General features: G+C 56.1%; 3 protein-coding genes across 3 annotated transcripts; all 3 read right to left on the bottom strand.

Moving 5' to 3' along the window:
- Positions 1–7,385: 7,385 nt before the first annotated feature.
- Positions 7,386–8,399, bottom strand: JKF63_05318 (uncharacterized protein; the record flags this gene model as incomplete). Its single annotated transcript, XM_067901282.1, has 1 exon — positions 7,386–8,399. The coding sequence occupies one exon, from the start codon at positions 8,397–8,399 to the stop codon at positions 7,386–7,388; it is 1,014 nt and encodes a 337-aa protein (XP_067758284.1).
- A 4,742-nt stretch (positions 8,400–13,141) lies between these two features.
- On the bottom strand, positions 13,142–14,656 carry JKF63_05317 (uncharacterized protein; the record flags this gene model as incomplete). Its single annotated transcript, XM_067901281.1, has 1 exon — positions 13,142–14,656. The coding sequence occupies one exon, from the start codon at positions 14,654–14,656 to the stop codon at positions 13,142–13,144; it is 1,515 nt and encodes a 504-aa protein (XP_067758283.1).
- A 716-nt stretch (positions 14,657–15,372) lies between these two features.
- On the bottom strand, positions 15,373–15,699 carry JKF63_05316 (uncharacterized protein; the record flags this gene model as incomplete). Its single annotated transcript, XM_067901280.1, has 1 exon — positions 15,373–15,699. One exon carries the CDS (start codon positions 15,697–15,699, stop codon positions 15,373–15,375), a length of 327 nt encoding a protein of 108 aa, XP_067758282.1.
- Between the last annotated feature and the right edge of the window lie 1,376 nt (positions 15,700–17,075).

Genomic DNA, 17,075 nt, shown 5'->3' with positions numbered 1-17,075 from the left:
TACACCAGCTGAGGTGGCCCCCGTGCCTGATGGTGCTACTGTTGCTGCTGTGAGATCCCTTGCAGACAGCGTCGAAGTGTCATTCCGTGATGCTGGCAAGTGGGTGATAGAGCTCACTGTTACCGACGCCTCCCCTCCTCGTGCTTGACTGCGATTTGGGGAAGCTCGGCCTTTCTTTGGGGAGATGGTGAGGTGCCTGAGCGGGTTGCCGGCGACAGACGCTGCATCTGTCGGGGGCGATATCTGCAACACCTCCACCACCGCTACAGTGCCGTCATTGTCCTCACTATGGGACACTGTCGACACCTGGCAGCGGGTGGAATGAGAAACACCAGCCGCGGTGGGAGTGCTTCGTCTCTCTCTACCTCGCCTCCCCGCTGCTGTCGCGGCAGTGTGGCAATCACGACTCGTGCGGAAAATTGTTTTGGTGCGCCCTCTGAAGACTTGTACCGGCGCTGCAGCGGCGGCGGCGGCGGCGGCGGCGACGACTGGAAGTGTGCCCACTGTCGTTGGTTTCCCAAGATTAGCCCCAGGCACCACCACCACCTCATCTGCCCCCTGAGACGCTCGTCTTATCGACGACGCTACCGATGGGATTGGCGTCCGGTCCACAAGCGCACACATCGGTCCCATCACCTCCAGTGAAGATACGTCGCTGGTGGCCATGCCGATGGTGCTTGCTATCATGGACAGGGAGTTACCCCTCGCACTGGCACTCACCAGGTTGGGCAGCCCGCACGGCGGTGGGCTCCTCTCAGAAGAGGTAGACGATGGCACAGCAGCGAGAGCATCAGCAACACAGACGGGAAGAGGTGCAACAGGCGGTGCCAGAGGCTGAGGTGATCGAAGAGGTGAGGTAGTGCGCATGAGAGGAGAGCACGACTTCTTGTGGGCCAGAACACCGTGGGTGGCATCCACGAAGGAGTACCTGGAGGCGGCGGAGGGAGTCGATACGGTGGTAAGCGCAACAGCGCGAGTCTCGCTCCCGCTGTCGCGGTAACTGTGTCGGTGATGTGTGCCTCGCAGCAGGCGAGGTGCACCGCCCCTCTGGGAGCTGGAGGCAAACGCGTGAGAGGCAGCCGCAACCGCGTGCGCATTGGTGCTCACGAGAGAAAGTCGTCCAATAGAAAAAGACCGAATGACGCCGTCTCGTGCCGCGCCTGCCCTCACTGGAGCGGTGGCATCGGACGGGGAAGAGCGAGTCAACGATACGGTCGTGTACCGCTGGGGAGCATGAACAGCCTCCGTAACGCAGTACATGGGCAGCGCAGCCAACCCCGCGGCTTCTCCCTGTGGAGTCGTCGTCTGTGATGTGGACGAAGGTGAGGGATGGACCGCGATCTGATGCGCGTGGTCCACTGCGCCGTCGGTTGACCCCTCCAGTTGCACAAAACGCTCAACTACTGTCGCGGGAGGAATATCCTGTGTGGCAGATGCGGTCAGCGGAGACGTGGAGATCGACTCCGTCGTCATTGGCGAAAAACGATCATGGTTTTCTACGTCCCTTTGTGTAACACCGCATGTGCTGTTGTGCACCGAGAACGCTTGAGGTTTGACAGTGAACAGCTCCGGAGAGCCAGCAGCGGATACGGGGTGCGGCGAGACGGTAGACCTACTGTGTGTTGCAGCTGCTCCATTATGCGGTAGTGCGAAAGGTGGTCCCGTTAAGGTTGGGAGAGCGGATCTGTGCGCATAGCTGGCTGGCGTTTCAACGGACGCTGTTGTAGTGGAAGGGTAAGTTTTGGCAGCTTCGTTGTGTCGAGCTGCAGGGTGTTGCACACCACGAACACCACCGGCACCACCTGATTCTTCTCCATCTGAGGTAATGACTGAGGTCCTTCGCAGAGCTGTGCAAGAAATGGGGGGGACAATGGACAATGGCGCGGCTGTGATACACACCAACGGCTTTGGGAATCCCTCTCCGGGACGGCAGGAAGGCTTCACCGCGACCATTCCGATGGGGCAGCCAGAATTAGTATGTAGAGTGGGCTTGTGGTGTACTCCCTGATCTGAGATAGACTGCGCGGACCGAGCGCCGTCGCCCCCCTCCTGTGCCACACAGTCACACCCGTGAGCGGACGCATCCGTCGTGACATGCGCCTTGTGAACGGTGAGTGTGACATCACTGACAACGCCACGTTGGAGATCAACGCTGTGGCGTTTGTGAGGTGTCGAGGGTTGTGTCTCCTTGGGAGTGCCCTGCCTCTCCAGACTACCGATCCCCTCCGCAGCATTGCACATCACATCCCCAAGGCAGCGACCACAGGGCTTACATACGCTCTGGTTTGACCCTTCGGTGATCTCCCGGGGAGATACCGCGGCCAACGACACAGGCATGCAGCATGCTCGACTACCACCTTTCGCCTTCTTGGAGGACTCGGGCGGGTCGCAGCAGTGACCACGGTGCGGCCAATCGTTCTGCGTTGCAGCTGAGGCTTCGGTGGATATCTTTGTACTCTGCTCCACTTCGGTTTCACAGGGAATCGGTCGAGCCATGTTGGAGCTCCCGGGATAAGGCAGCTCCAAGGCGGTGGTTGCGGTTGCCGCCGGCCCAGGAGATTCGGTGGGCAATGATTCCGGGCATCCTGCTGTGTGTTCTACCACTGTTACAGCCGGAGGTTTATCCCTCATGCGCTGAGCACCGCGCGCAACAAACTCCTCGGGGCTGGCCCGTGCCAGCAGCAACGGTGCTTCAGTGCCGCCGTGCAGAGACCCCCCCACTGCCAAAGTCTCCACTGCCATGCCCGTGGACGAGTCGAGCAACGGGGGAGAGGCACCAGCGTCGTGGACGCAACGACGCGGCACTCCACCCACCGGGTGGAACTCTTTTTTTACAGGGAAGGGCACAGGCAGCAGCCTCGGTGTCTTGTTCTTTGGTGACAGCAGCGGCGCTGCATTCAAAGACAAACCCTGGCCACGGAGCGCGGTCGGCTGTGAGGAAGATGCGTTGGTGAAGCCCAGCCGAGTCACTGCAGCCGAGGACTGCAGCAAGATCACAGCGTCAACAACCGCACGCGATACCGCACCACGGAGAGGGCAGGCAACTCCAAGGTGTTCTCCCATTAACACCGAAGGCGGCAGTGGTACATCTTCTCTCCCCATCTTAGGCTGCTGCGCCACTGCCGCCACTGGAGTTGCAGAGAGAGCCAGCGGACACTCACGGGAACCCTCGGATATCAGGGCACCCCGAGTCGACGTCTTCGATTCCAACGTGGCCACCGCCAAGTGTTTCGACGGGGGTATTTCCCTGACTTCGCCTCTCCGCCCGCCTCCCTCCTCCCCCGCCCGCTTCAACCCGCTATCCCTGGTCGCACAGGTGTCTGTTGAGGTGGTCTCTGGGGTGGACATGAGCGCAGGAAAGGAAGATTGGGATATATCGATCGGTGGAAGAGCCTTGGAGTCGGAGATGCAGGCAGCCGTAAGATGATCGCCTAGGCTGGACGGCTCATCACCCCCTTCGCTTACGTTCCCAGTGGGGGAAGTGAGATGCGCCGCGCCGGGCGCCACCGCGGCGCTAAAAGAGGGTTGTGGTAGGCGCACAGAAGCTACAGTAGCAGCGGCAGAGTCAGTCAAGCAACGAGCGTCACTCGTGGCATCGGGGGGATGCAAAAGTCTTCTCCCTTTGGAGGATACACTGTCGAGTTGGAGGCACGAATGTTGTGGGACGGTGAGCACACCACCCCCACTGACAACGGTTTTGGTTGGCGCTGCTGTCAACGCGGAGGCGAGAGTTGATCCACCGCCAACGAGAGTCGTGCGAGTGGTCCCACTACAACTGGGATGCTCGTTCGCATCGACAACCGATGCGTCTATCCCTGGTGATGTCGATTGCACCGGCACGACAGGCAGCAGCGCACCTCCCGGGGCCTCAGCAGCGCAGTCAAGTACGTCTGACACCGTGTTCACCTGCTGAAGAGGGATCAAGCCAATCAAGGGTGGAGAACCGGTAGTGACCCCCGCAGCTGAGATACAACACGCTCTCGGTGCATTGAGGAACGAGGTTGGGCTCAGTTGCGGGCACACCTGGTCGCCCACCATTGTCACACCAGTCACGCCTCCATCCGATGGAGGAAAAACGGTTGGAGAGAAGATGGCATCGTGACGCGGCAATGGCATTGGCAAACGCGGATCGCACGGCAGCGGCGCATCGCTCTTCACGCTATTATTAGTTTGTTCTTGAAGCAGAGGTACAGTCGAACGAGCGCTCTGTGCTGGGGTAGCCATCATGGTGTTCACCGCCCCAACAGCAGCAGCAGCAGCAGCAGTGCGCTTCTCAAGCAAGGGAATGCTGACCGAGCACACTCTACCGGATGAGGTTGATCCCCCAGCGTCGCGCTGAAGCAGCAGAGGCGGTGCTGACGATAGGGCCTCATTCAATCTCTGCATCACACCGTCCGGCGTTTGGAGGCGATGCTGGTTAGCACTGTTGCTGTGATCCTCAGACACGTTTACAGCCCCCTCGATTGCTGCCACATGCACAACCCCTCGATCTGGGTGTGCATTGGGAGAGGTCTCCTGCAGCATCGCTTCAGGTGTCAGTGAGGAAGGAGAGAAGGGGGGAGGGGAGGAGGGAGAGGCACAGGCGCACCTCTGAAAATGACGAAACAACAGGAAAAAGCAGGGGAGTTTATTTTTTTGCTTTTGTAGAGGGGGGAGGGGAGGGGAGAGGGAGGGGAGAGATGGAAACCAACGGCGCGGTAGGTGGGCCCCAAGAGCGCAAACCGTGCGGGTGGCACGCACACAATCCACAGAGACACGAGGAAAATAGAGTGCCAACCAAAACCACAACAAATGTCCAGTGCTCTGTAGACAGGAGCCTGGGAATGAGCCACAGCAAATAAAATCAATAAATAGAGAGAGAGAGAGGGAGAGAGATGTATATCTATGTAGATCGATAGGTATGCAAATGTGTATATGTATGTATATACACACACAGTCGTCAAAGTATAACGGTGAGCACGACTCCCCTACCTTCCCCTCTTTCCTTTTTTTTTGCGTTCCCTTCGCTTTTTTTCCACACTTTGGGTGTGAAGGGCCGGTGTAGGGATGGGGGAAGAGGGGGGAGGGAGAAGAGGGAGAATTCGTGTAAAGAAAAAAAATGGAGGCAGCAGCGGCGAATGTGCAGTGTTAAAAGACGGAGGCAGTCGCAGCGATCACGTGTGGCTGTGTGTGTGTGTGTGTGTGTCTGGGAGGGGGGATGGGGATGGAGAAATAGAAATAGGGATGGGGATTAGGAACAAAGGCAGAACACACACAAAACGGAGTAGTCAGTGAGTAGGTGAGTGAGTGAGTTGGATGAGCTCACTCACCCCAAAAAAAAAACGAAAAAAAAAGGCGAGAAGGGGAAGAGAGAGACACACACACACAGAGAAGGGGAGTTTTCTCAAACAACCAGTAGAGCGAAGGAAAGAAAAGAGAGAGAGTATGCGCTCGACACAGACGCAAAAAAAAAAAACATGAAAGAAGTCAGGGGGCTACAGTGTTGGCACCCCCCTCCCTTCTTGACTGAAAGGGGAGGGGACAGCGGGGAAGAACGGGGGAGAACGGGGGAGAACGGGGGAGAACGTAAAAAAGAAAAGAAAACCGGCAAAACAAATTCCAAAAAAGCCAGCGTGTACAGGCACCCCACACGCACACACACACACACACCAACCGACGCCAAGACACTCTCGAACACACGTGCGTACGCGTCAACGTGTATGGGTGGGTCGTAGAAGAGGCGGTAAATACGGACAGGAAAAAAAAAAGATGGGGAAAAAGTGAAAGACTCTCAGCGTGCCAATAAACAAAAATGAATTAAACACCAACACGCGGTCAAGCGCCAGACACGACACAACACAGCAGCGCAGCCTTCGTGATTCTTGAAAGGCTTTCTCGGGTATGGACGCACCTTCACATGCCGCGATTGCACAGCACGCAGATTCGTTTGGGGATGGGGGGGATGGGGGGATTTGGTGTACAAACTGGAGACCTCCGCTCTTTGCCGCCTCGGTGTGATCTGTAGAGCCACTGATGTGTGTATACAAATGTATTGAAGTGTGAATGGGGAGAACGGAAAAGGGGGCGGTGCAGTGCAGGACGGTGCAGGGCAGGTATCAAGAGCGCTGAGAGGTGGCCGTGAAATAACAGTGGTTTAACGGACGCATTCACAAGTGAAGGAAAGTCCAGGACACCTGCATGGCAGCCAGAGCGGGCGTAGGACAACCTTGACGAGGCGGGGAGAAGAGGAAAAAAAAAAGAAGGGGAAAAGGAGGGAAGGGGGGTTGGAGAAGAATGAGAAATCTGCATCAAACATTTGACAGTCTGGAGGCTGGGCTACACGCAAGTGCATGTGACATGGATGATACGCGTATCACCCCATGACACATGCATCTCTCTCTCCCCCAGAAGACGCGCTCCGCCGACTGAGAAGCGCATTAAAGAAATAAGTCGCAAAAGAGTAGCGAGAGAAGCGGGAGAAGAAGGGGGGGGGCTGAGGCAGTGACACGCGGATACACGAGTGCGTATGCAAGAGGGGTATCCGTACCGCCTAGAAACGCCTGGAAACACACACACACACACACACACACATGATGCGTCAAAGCGGCGATCTGAGAATCGATGTTCGAATAACGATCGTATCAGCATACTGTGATACCAACTCGATCCTTCCTCTCTCTACCAGCCCGATGTCCTCCACTGTGGTGCCTTCGCCTGTCTTATCGTCTTTCGATCCCCCTCCCATTCACCCTATTTTTTGGTGACAATCAACCTTTTTTTTGAGATGATGCCGCTCCTCCCAAATCGCAATGCTCACCTCGCACAATCATCTCTTCCCTTCTCTACCTTCTCCAACAATGAGAATGAAAAAAAAAGGGGGGAGGGGGAGGGAGAGGAGAGGAGAGGAGGAGAGGGAGGGAAGTCAGCAAGGAAGAGAGGACAAGTTACAACAATAACGGGGATAGCGAACAGAAACGCAGCAAAACTAAAAATAAGAAGCATACAAATTCTAAAGGAAGAGGCAGTGAGAGCCGGTGGTGGTCGTCGTCGTCGTCGGAAAAGCCATAAATGATGATGAGACGACAGAGGTCAAGCAGCCTTGGCCAATATTATAATGGAAAAGGGGGGCACCTCTTGCTGTTTCAAGCATGACCACAAACAAACGTATACAACCCTATCCCTCTGTCCATACATCCCCTCCCTCTCCATCGTTGTGCAGATTGACAAACAATAATACAGGTGCTCGAAACGGACTCTACAAAAAAAAATTTTTGATGCGACACATCGAGTGACCGCTCCTCCTCTTCCCCCCCCCTCAAACACAATGCAGAATACATCTGATTTATTATCATGCCTTTTTTGTGTGTGTGTATGAGGGAGGAGGGCATGGTGTACCCCTTCCACCCCTAGTAGTGTCTTTTACCGCCCTCCACCTCATACCTCGTCTCTGCAGCCACCCATGGCTGCTGCTGCTGCTGCTGCTGGGGAGTGGCGTTGTTGAGGTGGTGGTGTGCCGATGTCGTGTACGGTGCTTCCCTTCGCTCCGGCATCAAACTTCCATTCGCCACACCATTCTTGTCAAAGAAGCTTTGGATACCCAAGTCCTGGAGCGTGGGCAGCCCTTCTCGACTCTCCTCCACCCCTACCTGGTTGGTCGTGTGCTGGTGGAACTCCCAGGGTCGCGAGCCCTCGCCATGCCTACCAGGCTGCGGCTTTGATGGCACTATAGAATCGTCAACAACAACATTTGTATGCTCGAGAAGACCACCTCTCCCGCTTCCGCTGCTGTCGTCACGCCCCTCACCATAAGGACGCTGCAGCAGCGGCCGCGTGTCTTCGTACATGACACCGCCTCTTGAGACATCAGAAATCTGAGCGTCTTTCTCATTGCCCTGGTTACATGTTTGATGAGATGTAATTGCAGGGGCTAACACGTACGCCTCCTGCATCTTAGGCAGCAAGATCGTGGTAGTTGTAACCGTAGTGACGGTGGTGGTTGTATACTTCTTGCGCAGGCGGTGGAGACTTCTGTCATCAGTGCTGCTGGCGGCGATACTCCTTGAGGCCGTCCCGGACGATGCCGACGCTGAGACCTCGTTATATCCATGCTCGTTGGCGTAGGGGGCAAAAGAAGGCGGCGGCCTATAGCCGTGACCCCGCGGAGGAGCACCATCATCGTGGAATGGCGGTGAGTCTCGGGAATGCCGGAGTTCATGTCGGTGTCCCTCGTGGCTGTGAGACGGCAGATGGATGTCCTTCATGTTTTCCCGCCGCTCCTCACGCACGCCGCCGTCGCGCCCGCCCTCGGCTGCTGGCACAGTGCCGCGGGTCGCAAAGTCTGGCAGTGTGCGGGGATCGACGTCTGTCCTGTACCTTGTCACGTAGGTCTGCTTTGTTGTATGTCCCTCAAGGTGTTCCATGATTCCTGCTCCTCCCTCGTTTTTATCTGTTACCACTGCGTCTGCTTTTTTTTTTTGATAGTGAGTTTGTGGATACCAGAATGATCAAGTGGGAGAGAGGGGGAGGAGAGGGGATTCACCTATGCCTGTACGTTGCCGTCAAAGCTGCGGCGCAACACACCGCTATTGAAGTGGACGTACGTGTATGTGTGTGTGTGTGTGTGTGTGTGTGTGCGACAGAGAGAGAGAGAGAGAAGGTCCGGAAGCACCCGCACCCGCACCCCCCCCCTTTCCTCTCCGGAAAAAAAAAGTAAAAATGAAAAAAAAAAAGAATAAAATAAAAAAATAAAAAGTACGGTAAGAATTCGAGGCAATACGTTCCCACTGGATTGTGTGTGTGTGTGTAATGGTGTGCCTTCGTTGAGTTTTGTTGTGTGTGTCAGTTTCGATGGAGAGGTGATGAGCGCAGTGTGTATAAAAAATGTCGCGTGGGCACCACAGCCCCCCCCTTTTTTTTTCTTGGGAAAGCAAAATGGACTAAAGGTTCTCTGTGAAAAATCTTCACCGGCCCCCACCCCTCAATCCCCCAACCCCCCCCGTTGTGCAAACAACAACAACAAACAGAAAAAAACGAAGAAGAAAAGGAGAAGTCTTGAATATGGCGAAGAAGCCCCCAAAAAAACAGGGGGTTTGAGACAAAGCGATCAGGACCCGCTGTGAATGGAGAGAGAGAGAGATGGGGAGTGAGGGGGGTGGAGGAGGGGTGGAGGAGGGGTGGGAGGAGGGGTGGAGGAGGGGTGGGAGGAGGGGTGGAGGAGGGGTGGAGGAGGGGGGGGAGGAGGGGTGGGCAAGCCCATATTACTGTGCGATAAAAGTCTGTTCAAAATACAACGCACAAGACAACAAGGCTGCGCTCTCACCAAACCGCATCTCACCCTCCACACACATACACAGAAACATGATCTGCGCATGCACAGGGGAGGGGGGGGGAGGGGCGGGAAGGAGGGGGGAAGAGAGCGAGCGCGATAATACAGTGGAGCGAGTGATGGCATACCAAAAGCTCACATAGAAGAAATCGAAGCAGCTCATGTACGTTCGAGGCGCACTTCGCTTTTGTGTTCGCAGTCGATACAGACGTTTTGAAAGAATCATCTACACAAAAAAAAAAAACGCAAAGGAAAAACTAAAGCATACAGGATGCGCATAGCACAGGTGAGATGATACATTGGACTCGTACATCTACACACAACCTACTACCGTCCGTCCCCCCTTCCCCCCTCTCTCCGACATTGTGCCTCCGATTAGCCCAAGTGTGCTGCTCCTCTCCCATCATCCTTGGCAACGAGACGAAAACAATCACAAGACTAGAGCCACCATCCCCATTTGCTTGCACACCAAGAAGTAGCACTTATAAACGCGCACATACATACACATATAATATATAATATATAATATATATATATATATGCATGTACATATATACATACATCCATGTTCACTCCTGCACGCATACGAGGGGACGCCTGCGCGACATGTCCCCAGGCAAACCAAGACGATAACAACACATGTACACAAAAAGGCTAAACCCCGAGAGAGAGAGAGAGAGAGAGAGGGAGGGGAAGGGAGAGGCGAGGAGGGCCGTCCCTACACTCTCCGGCATCACCACCACCACCACCGCCCTCATATCTCCACACAACAGTCGAAAAAGTATTGAGGAAGGAAGCAGCCCTCTCCTTCTCGAAAAGAAAAAAACGCAAGAATGAATCGAAAACGAGCTCCATTCATGGAAAGTCTACTGTGTGTACGGGGGGGAGAAGGGGGAGGGGCGGGGGAGGGGCGGGGGAGAGAGAGATTGGCCTTTGCGGATGTTCTCTGTGTCCATTCAACAAGGCGGTGGCTGGCCGGCAGGGTTTGGTGCGGGTGAAGATGAACGTAGAGAGGTGAGGTCAGAGAAAAAGAAGAATAAAGATGACCAAAGAGGGAGAGAAAAAGACAGCCAAGCAGGCAGACAAGACCAATAGAGCAAAGCAGGCCTGCTGAGTGGAATGCCAGGCTCTTCCCTCGCTTCTACTCCTCCCTCTCACCACCATCCACCACCACCTCGTGATGCGGAGCGGACTCTTTCCAATACTCTCAAGGCTCCTCCAGTGGTTGACGCCCAAGAGAAGAGATACCCACACATCCCACCCTGGCCATACCCCTCTAAAAAACCCGTGCTCTGTGGCATAACCTGCACGTGCTCCATTACGGCTCTGGCCTGCTATGGTACACACCATATCCTCCGCTGGCATCCCTCGATTCGGCTTGATAGGTACGGAAGGAAAAATGACCTGCGCGACTGCGTGCGTTTGCGGTGGCGTCCGAGCTGTCATCGAGCACCTCCATCCTCGAAGGATGCTGCTGGTAGTCTGGCACCGATGAGGAAGGCAACGCGTATGGTGACGACGGAGGCAACACGGCGGCGGCGGGCGCGGCGGTCCAGCGGCCATTCACGGACGAGCCCTTGTCACCCGTGACCACCGTCGACATTGGGATCAAATGCACAGTGGCAGATGGGAGAATCACGGAGGTCGTCGTGTTCGTTGTCACCCACGTGTGCGTCGTCCAGTTTTGGAAGGCGCGAGAGTTGCGTCTATTCGACCCCGCCTTCTTCTTCCTCTCCAGCCTTGGCAGCTCCTTAGTGCCCCCCTCAAATGGCCCGGTCCACTGAGACCCTACGTCAACCGTCTCCCGCTGACCTCGCCGGGTGGGAGACTGGAGCAACGGCCGCGTTTGAGGAGCCGGTGCCCCTGCTGAAGACGACACACCCCGAGGCTGGCCATGTCGCTGCCGCCGCGATGCAGACGGAGGCGGCTGGTGATATGACAGCTCATCGGCGACGCTGTAACTATCGTGGTCACGATATGCTCCGTTCGCCATGTCGACCCAATTATCGACATCGTCGGTGTGACCGCCGTGCCCTGACTGCCGACGCGTAGCTCCATCACTGCTAATCACATGAGGATTGTAAGCGCTTGTCTGGGAAACATGGGCCACTGGTCGCCGCTCGCCGGGCGATCCCTCACCTCTCTCGCGATGGGCCCCCCAATACTCGGAGGGACCGCGGCCGCTGCTCTCCACCTCGCATGGCGACAAAAACGAGTCCTCGTACAGCCGTCCTTTGATGCGCGCCGATGGCGGGCGCTCTGAGTAGGGACGGCAGTCACTACAGTCCCCGCAGTCGCATGCACCACCTACGCCCCTGTCGCTGTAGGCGACACCCTCGCCCGCTCCGGGTTGACCCGACAGCGTGGTGGGCCACGCCCCCTCCGCTCTACGAGCAGGAGGAGACCGATAGCCAGACCGGCTGGCCCTGGAAACAGCATCACTCATGACCGACGGCCGCGCAGTGTGCCCCCCCTGGCAGTGTGGCGGCCGATTGCCGTACACACTATACCCTCCTGGGTGGTGCGAGCTACCCACCACCTCCAAAGGTGCGCTGCAGCGCCTGTCAAGGCCTGAGTGATGGGAGGCCGCGCGATCAGATGTCACGGCACCACTCTCAGGATCACGGGGCAAGTATCTCTTCAGGTTATACTTTACGTAGCCCGGGTCAGTGACGCTGAGAACCTCAAACTGCGGCTGCACACGGCGATGGTACCGCGTGGGCTGCACCAGCGACTGCAGCAACGTTATATTCTCTTGTGTCAGTCTGGCCGAGGTGGGATCGCTGGCTGTCAAGACCGCACCAGCTTGTGTTGTGTGTCTGCCTGACACAGGCGACGGTAGTGACGACATCGGGTGATGAGAAAGCAGTGCGGGACAATGTTGTGTCTCCAGAACGATAATGAGGGGAGGCGTGTGAAACGGTGTGTGTGTGTGTGTGTGTGAGCTACACAAGGCTTATGAGTTCGATCGGGTGGGTAACGTCACTGACTTCCCAGATCATCGATATTCGCAGAATAAAAAAGAACATAGCGGGAGGTGGTGGTGGTGGAGATATTAGCGAAAGCAAGTGAGGTCGAGGCCGTCGAAGCACACTAATGCATGCACGACTCGACAGAGAGGCGTGCCTGTGAGTGTGTGTGTGTGTGTGTGTGTATCCTGGTCCGTGTTCCGAAGAGGCTTGCATTTGTCAAAAAGAATTCAGAGTCGTGCTACTCGAAAAAAAAAAAACATCAGTCGTCCTCTTTCCTCCACACCGCCCCACCACTCAGAGCACGGTACTGAGCACTAGCGCACCCCTCACCATTACAAATTTGGCTCTGTGTGTAGAGAACGTACGAGGAGGCGGGCGGGGAGGGGGGAGGGGGGAAGGGGGTATGCTGGGTTGTGTGTTCTCCTAGCAAATCCCCCATCTCCGCCCTCCAGGGAGATGTGCACGAACCATGCCTCCTAGTAATATTGTCCATGAAGCTGCGCCATCATCGAGCCCGTGTGGCCGGTTGTCTTTCCTGCCCCATAGAAACACATTCCAAAAACACAGATCCACACATGATAGGCCTACACGCGCAGATGAAAAAATAAAGGGGGAAGAGATGGACAAAAAAAAACCGCCTCTACCACAGATTTGCTCACCACGCAGGGCACACCCAAAAAAAAAAGAGAGACTTGACTGTGGCAGTGTAGCGTCACTGAAGGAGAGAGAGGGGGGGAGGGGGGGGGGGGACGAACAGTCAAATGAAAACAGGCATCCAGACAAATTGGTCAGAGAACTACATCCAGCACACACACACACGCGAAAAAAAAAAATGAAAGCAGGCCGCGCAGACTCAGACACACCTCTAACGCTCCGGGACAGGAGCTAACATGTAGTCGAGCACCTCCTTTGGCCCCATCAGCAGGCTGCGGAAGAGCCCCGGCCGGTAGCCATGGTAGTAGTCATCGATGCCACGTCCGCCGCCGTACCGATCGGCACCTCGCCCCTCACGGCCACCGCCGCCGCGATCACGGCCATCAAACGTACGGTCATTCAGTGAGGAGAAGCCAAGAATATACCCCTTCACTGCGCGGTAGAGAAGAAAGCCGCCCACGCTGAGAACAGCGAGCTGCACGGTCAGTTGACCCACACTACGATAATAGCATTGAAGTTGGTGCCGCACCCGCGCACGTATCGCACCAGGGGTCCAGTCGTACCAAGCGGGTGGTGTGTAGCCGTCGTTATCACAGCCCCCCGCCCGCGCACGTGCCTCCGCCTTCGCCTGCTCCTCGCGCATCCTCTCGACTCCCTCCACCTCCACCTGCCGCATGCCGTCACCGAGCAGCGCGCCGAGAGAGCGAAACTGATCTGCGTTCAACGAGCTGTAGTTGATATCGATTTGATATTGCCGATAACTGCTCTGGTTCACGTCCAGGCCTCCCCAGCCGGCAGGCGGACGCGGCACGGCGCCTGTGAACTGATTCATCAACTGCCGCTGCAGCAGGTCTACACCGTACAGGAATTGCGCCTCTGTAATGAGCACCAGCTCACCGGGCTCTCGCCCCACGTGCACGGCGAAGCACTGCTCAATGTACTTTCGGCCAAACATGGAGTCCGTCTTACAGATGCTGCGGTACTCGGAGACAGCCCAGGCGCTGTAATCGCGGTACCGGACGAGGTAATAATCCTCCTCTTGAAGGGACTGCAGACTCGCCCGCATAGTCGCCTTGAAGGCACGGGCCGAGATGCTGAGCTGCTGAGGCGTTGACGCCGGCTGCCGAGACGAGGAAGATGGGGATGTCGAGAGGCTGGTATGCAACTTGCTTCCCACCGTGGATACCCCGGCACCGCCACCGCCGGCGGACCCAGTCATGTCCATCTCGTCGTAGTCCCTGTCGTCGCCGAGCGCCGCATCCATGTGCTGCAGGGCCATGGCCGCCTTGGAGAGGCGGAAGATGTTGTGACTGAGGTCGATGTTGCACCCAGTGCAGGTAGAGAAGTTGAACTGCAGCTCGGGGAGGGGGCGACTCTGCAGCAGCACGTGCGACTTGTTCGCCGAGCCACGACGATGGAGGTACTCCAGCAGACCCATCTCACCCTTGTTGGGGTTCGGCACCCAAAAAGTCTGGCTAACGTCGTAGCCAGAAACGAAGGGGGAGAAAATGTTTGGCCCTCTCCTACCGCCGTCGCCGCTACCATGCGCATTCGGCACCACTCCGCCGCCAAAGTTAGCCTCTGTGCGGGCCCGGACGACGATGGGGTTGCCCGCTGCCGCCATGGCTCGGGCAGTGCCGTTGTTTGGCTGCTGGGGGACTATCTCCTCACCCTTCGCGGTCGCGCGCACCACCACAGCCTGGCTCCACTGTGAAGAAAGCGACATCTCAACACACCTGATACACACACACACACACACACGCAGAGATACAGAGCGTCAGCGGCGAGTACAACTATGTCAGGATGGGCTAGAAGTGTGTGTCCGTGCGTGCGCACGTGTCGTGTATGTGCTGTAAGAGCAAAAAAAAATACGAAATGTGAGTGAAAAAAAGGGGGGGAGGGAGGGGAGGGAGGGGAGGGACGAGCACATTGGGGAGAGAAGTGGAGAAGAGGAGAGAAGGTGCGCAGATGTTACGTACCTCATCACTGTGGTCGAGCGAGGCGCGTGCAACTTGGGATGACGAGTGCGCGCGCACACACACATCCACACGCCTGCCACATTGCAGAGATCGGGAATGAGTGAGACAGGAGGGGAGAGAGGGAAAGAGAGGGAGGACGTCAAAATAAACGTCATTTTCGAGTATTTTTGATGGTTCGTCATTCATCTTTTGCCAAAACCAGCGCACACCTGCACGCGCACTGACGCACAAACGTGAGCGCGTCACGTCAGAGCGCCCCGTAGCGAGAGAGCGGGCCCTATTCAGGTCCTCCGAAAACGAAAAAGAAAAAAGGGAGGAAGGAAGAGGAGGCACAACGCGCACAGTGAGATGTCACGAAAAAAAAAAGAGTACAGCGTTGTGGGGACAGTGGTGTGCAATTGACGTTGTTGTGGTATAAAAAAAAAGGGGGGGGGAGACAAACACGGAACGGCCCCTCTGCACATCAGCACTTGTGAATCCTCAAATGGTGAACGCAATTTATGGCACCGACGCGGTCGCGGGGTATCAGCCGGATCTCCTGGCCATACTTCATGAACACTGTACCAGAGGTCTGTGCAGGGTTAATACCAGTGCCATCCTTGGTAGTCGCAGCCATGGAGTCGACAGAAGCAATGCCAAACTCCTCGGCAGCAAAGCGCAGCACCGCTGTCAACGGGGCCTCCTCAGCAATACTGATCACACGGAATGGCTGACTAGGCTCAGAGGTGAGGATGACGCGGAAAGTCACTTTGTTGCCGCTAGGAGCCCCTTGGGGATTCACAGAGCTCATTGAAAAAAGATGCGCTGCCGAGGCACGAATGCCGTTTTGTTTTTCCTGTAGAGGATCCTCGCAAGGAAGCGGCGCAACAGGCGACCGTTGATGATCAGCGTTGTCGCGTAGATTAGCACACACACACAAACACAGACACAGGCACAGGTGTGAAGGAGTACGAGAAAAAATATTAAAGCGTAAAAAAAAAGAGGAGGAAAAAAAAGAGCGCTAATACAGCCCACGTGAGAGCACCTCGTATACTTTTCGATATGTGAGTGTGTGAGTGTGTGTGTGAGTGTGTGAGTGTTTTTTTTGGGGGGGAGGAGATTTGAGGTGCGTGTATAATTTGAAGTCAGGACGCAGCGAAAGATGCGCTCATCCGACGAACAACCGCGACGGCAATGAGCCGCACGCGCGTCAATGGTACCAATAAAAACAGCAGAAGGGAACGCAGCACGAGAAAAAAAAAAGGGAGTGTACGAGTAGAAGAAAACAAAAAGAACAAGAGAAACCCCCATGCGCGTGTCTCACAGTGGGGGGGAGGGGAGGGGGGGGGGCCAAGAGAAACTCAAATAGCCAAAGAACGGTACTCCCCCACCAGGCGTGGATGCCCTCCTCAACGCACCATCGAGCCACTAGTAGAAGCCGTACACATCATCGCTATAGCCCTCCTGCTGATGCACCACACATGCACACACTCTTTTTTTTTGTCCTTTGGATAGTTGTATCATCATTGGAACAGCTACATAAATTGAATAAGCGGAGTCACGCACCCAGTCGCGTCACCGTCTTGCCAAAAAAGCCTCAGACGAAAAAAAATAGGGGGAGGAAGGGGGGGGACCGGTTAGGCACCTGCTACGTGTACCACCGTCACTTGTCCACATAAAGGATATACCGAATAAGTAAACTCTCAGCAAAACGAAAAAAAAAGTCTAATAACATTATGTCGTCAAACATCAATGGAACAAGAGAGGTTTCCTCTACGAAAACCCAGCTTTCCTGTCCACGGCTGTGCACATTTATTCAGGCATCCTTCATTCCACCACTTCTAGCGCTCCGGCTCGTTTCGCGGGTCCAAGTAGCCGCTAGCCTCGAGGTCCTGCATGTGGCTTCCACTCCACCCACCGCAGCTCCGCGCTCATGTCCTCGTACGCCTCCACGGGCAGCGGATACGTCACAAGCAGGTCGCTCTCAGACGCGCCATTCACCCAGTGCACAGCCCTCGCGTCCGCGTCCTCGCGCGACACAACAAGCACGACGTCGCCCTCCGACGGCCCCACGGCAACCACACGGAAGTCCTCCAGCGACAGCGTTTGCGCAGGCACCGCAAGCGCATCGCGCAGCGCAGCAACGCTCCGCACAGGCGCGCCAGGCGTCCGCGCGTCCACCACGAA

Source organism: Porcisia hertigi, chromosome 16 (assembly GCF_017918235.1).
Source record: "Porcisia hertigi strain C119 chromosome 16, whole genome shotgun sequence".
NCBI classification, from domain to species: Eukaryota; Euglenozoa; class Kinetoplastea; order Trypanosomatida; family Trypanosomatidae; genus Porcisia; species Porcisia hertigi.
Note: the sequence above shows the minus strand (reverse complement) of the source record. Positions and strands in the feature narration are given on the sequence as shown.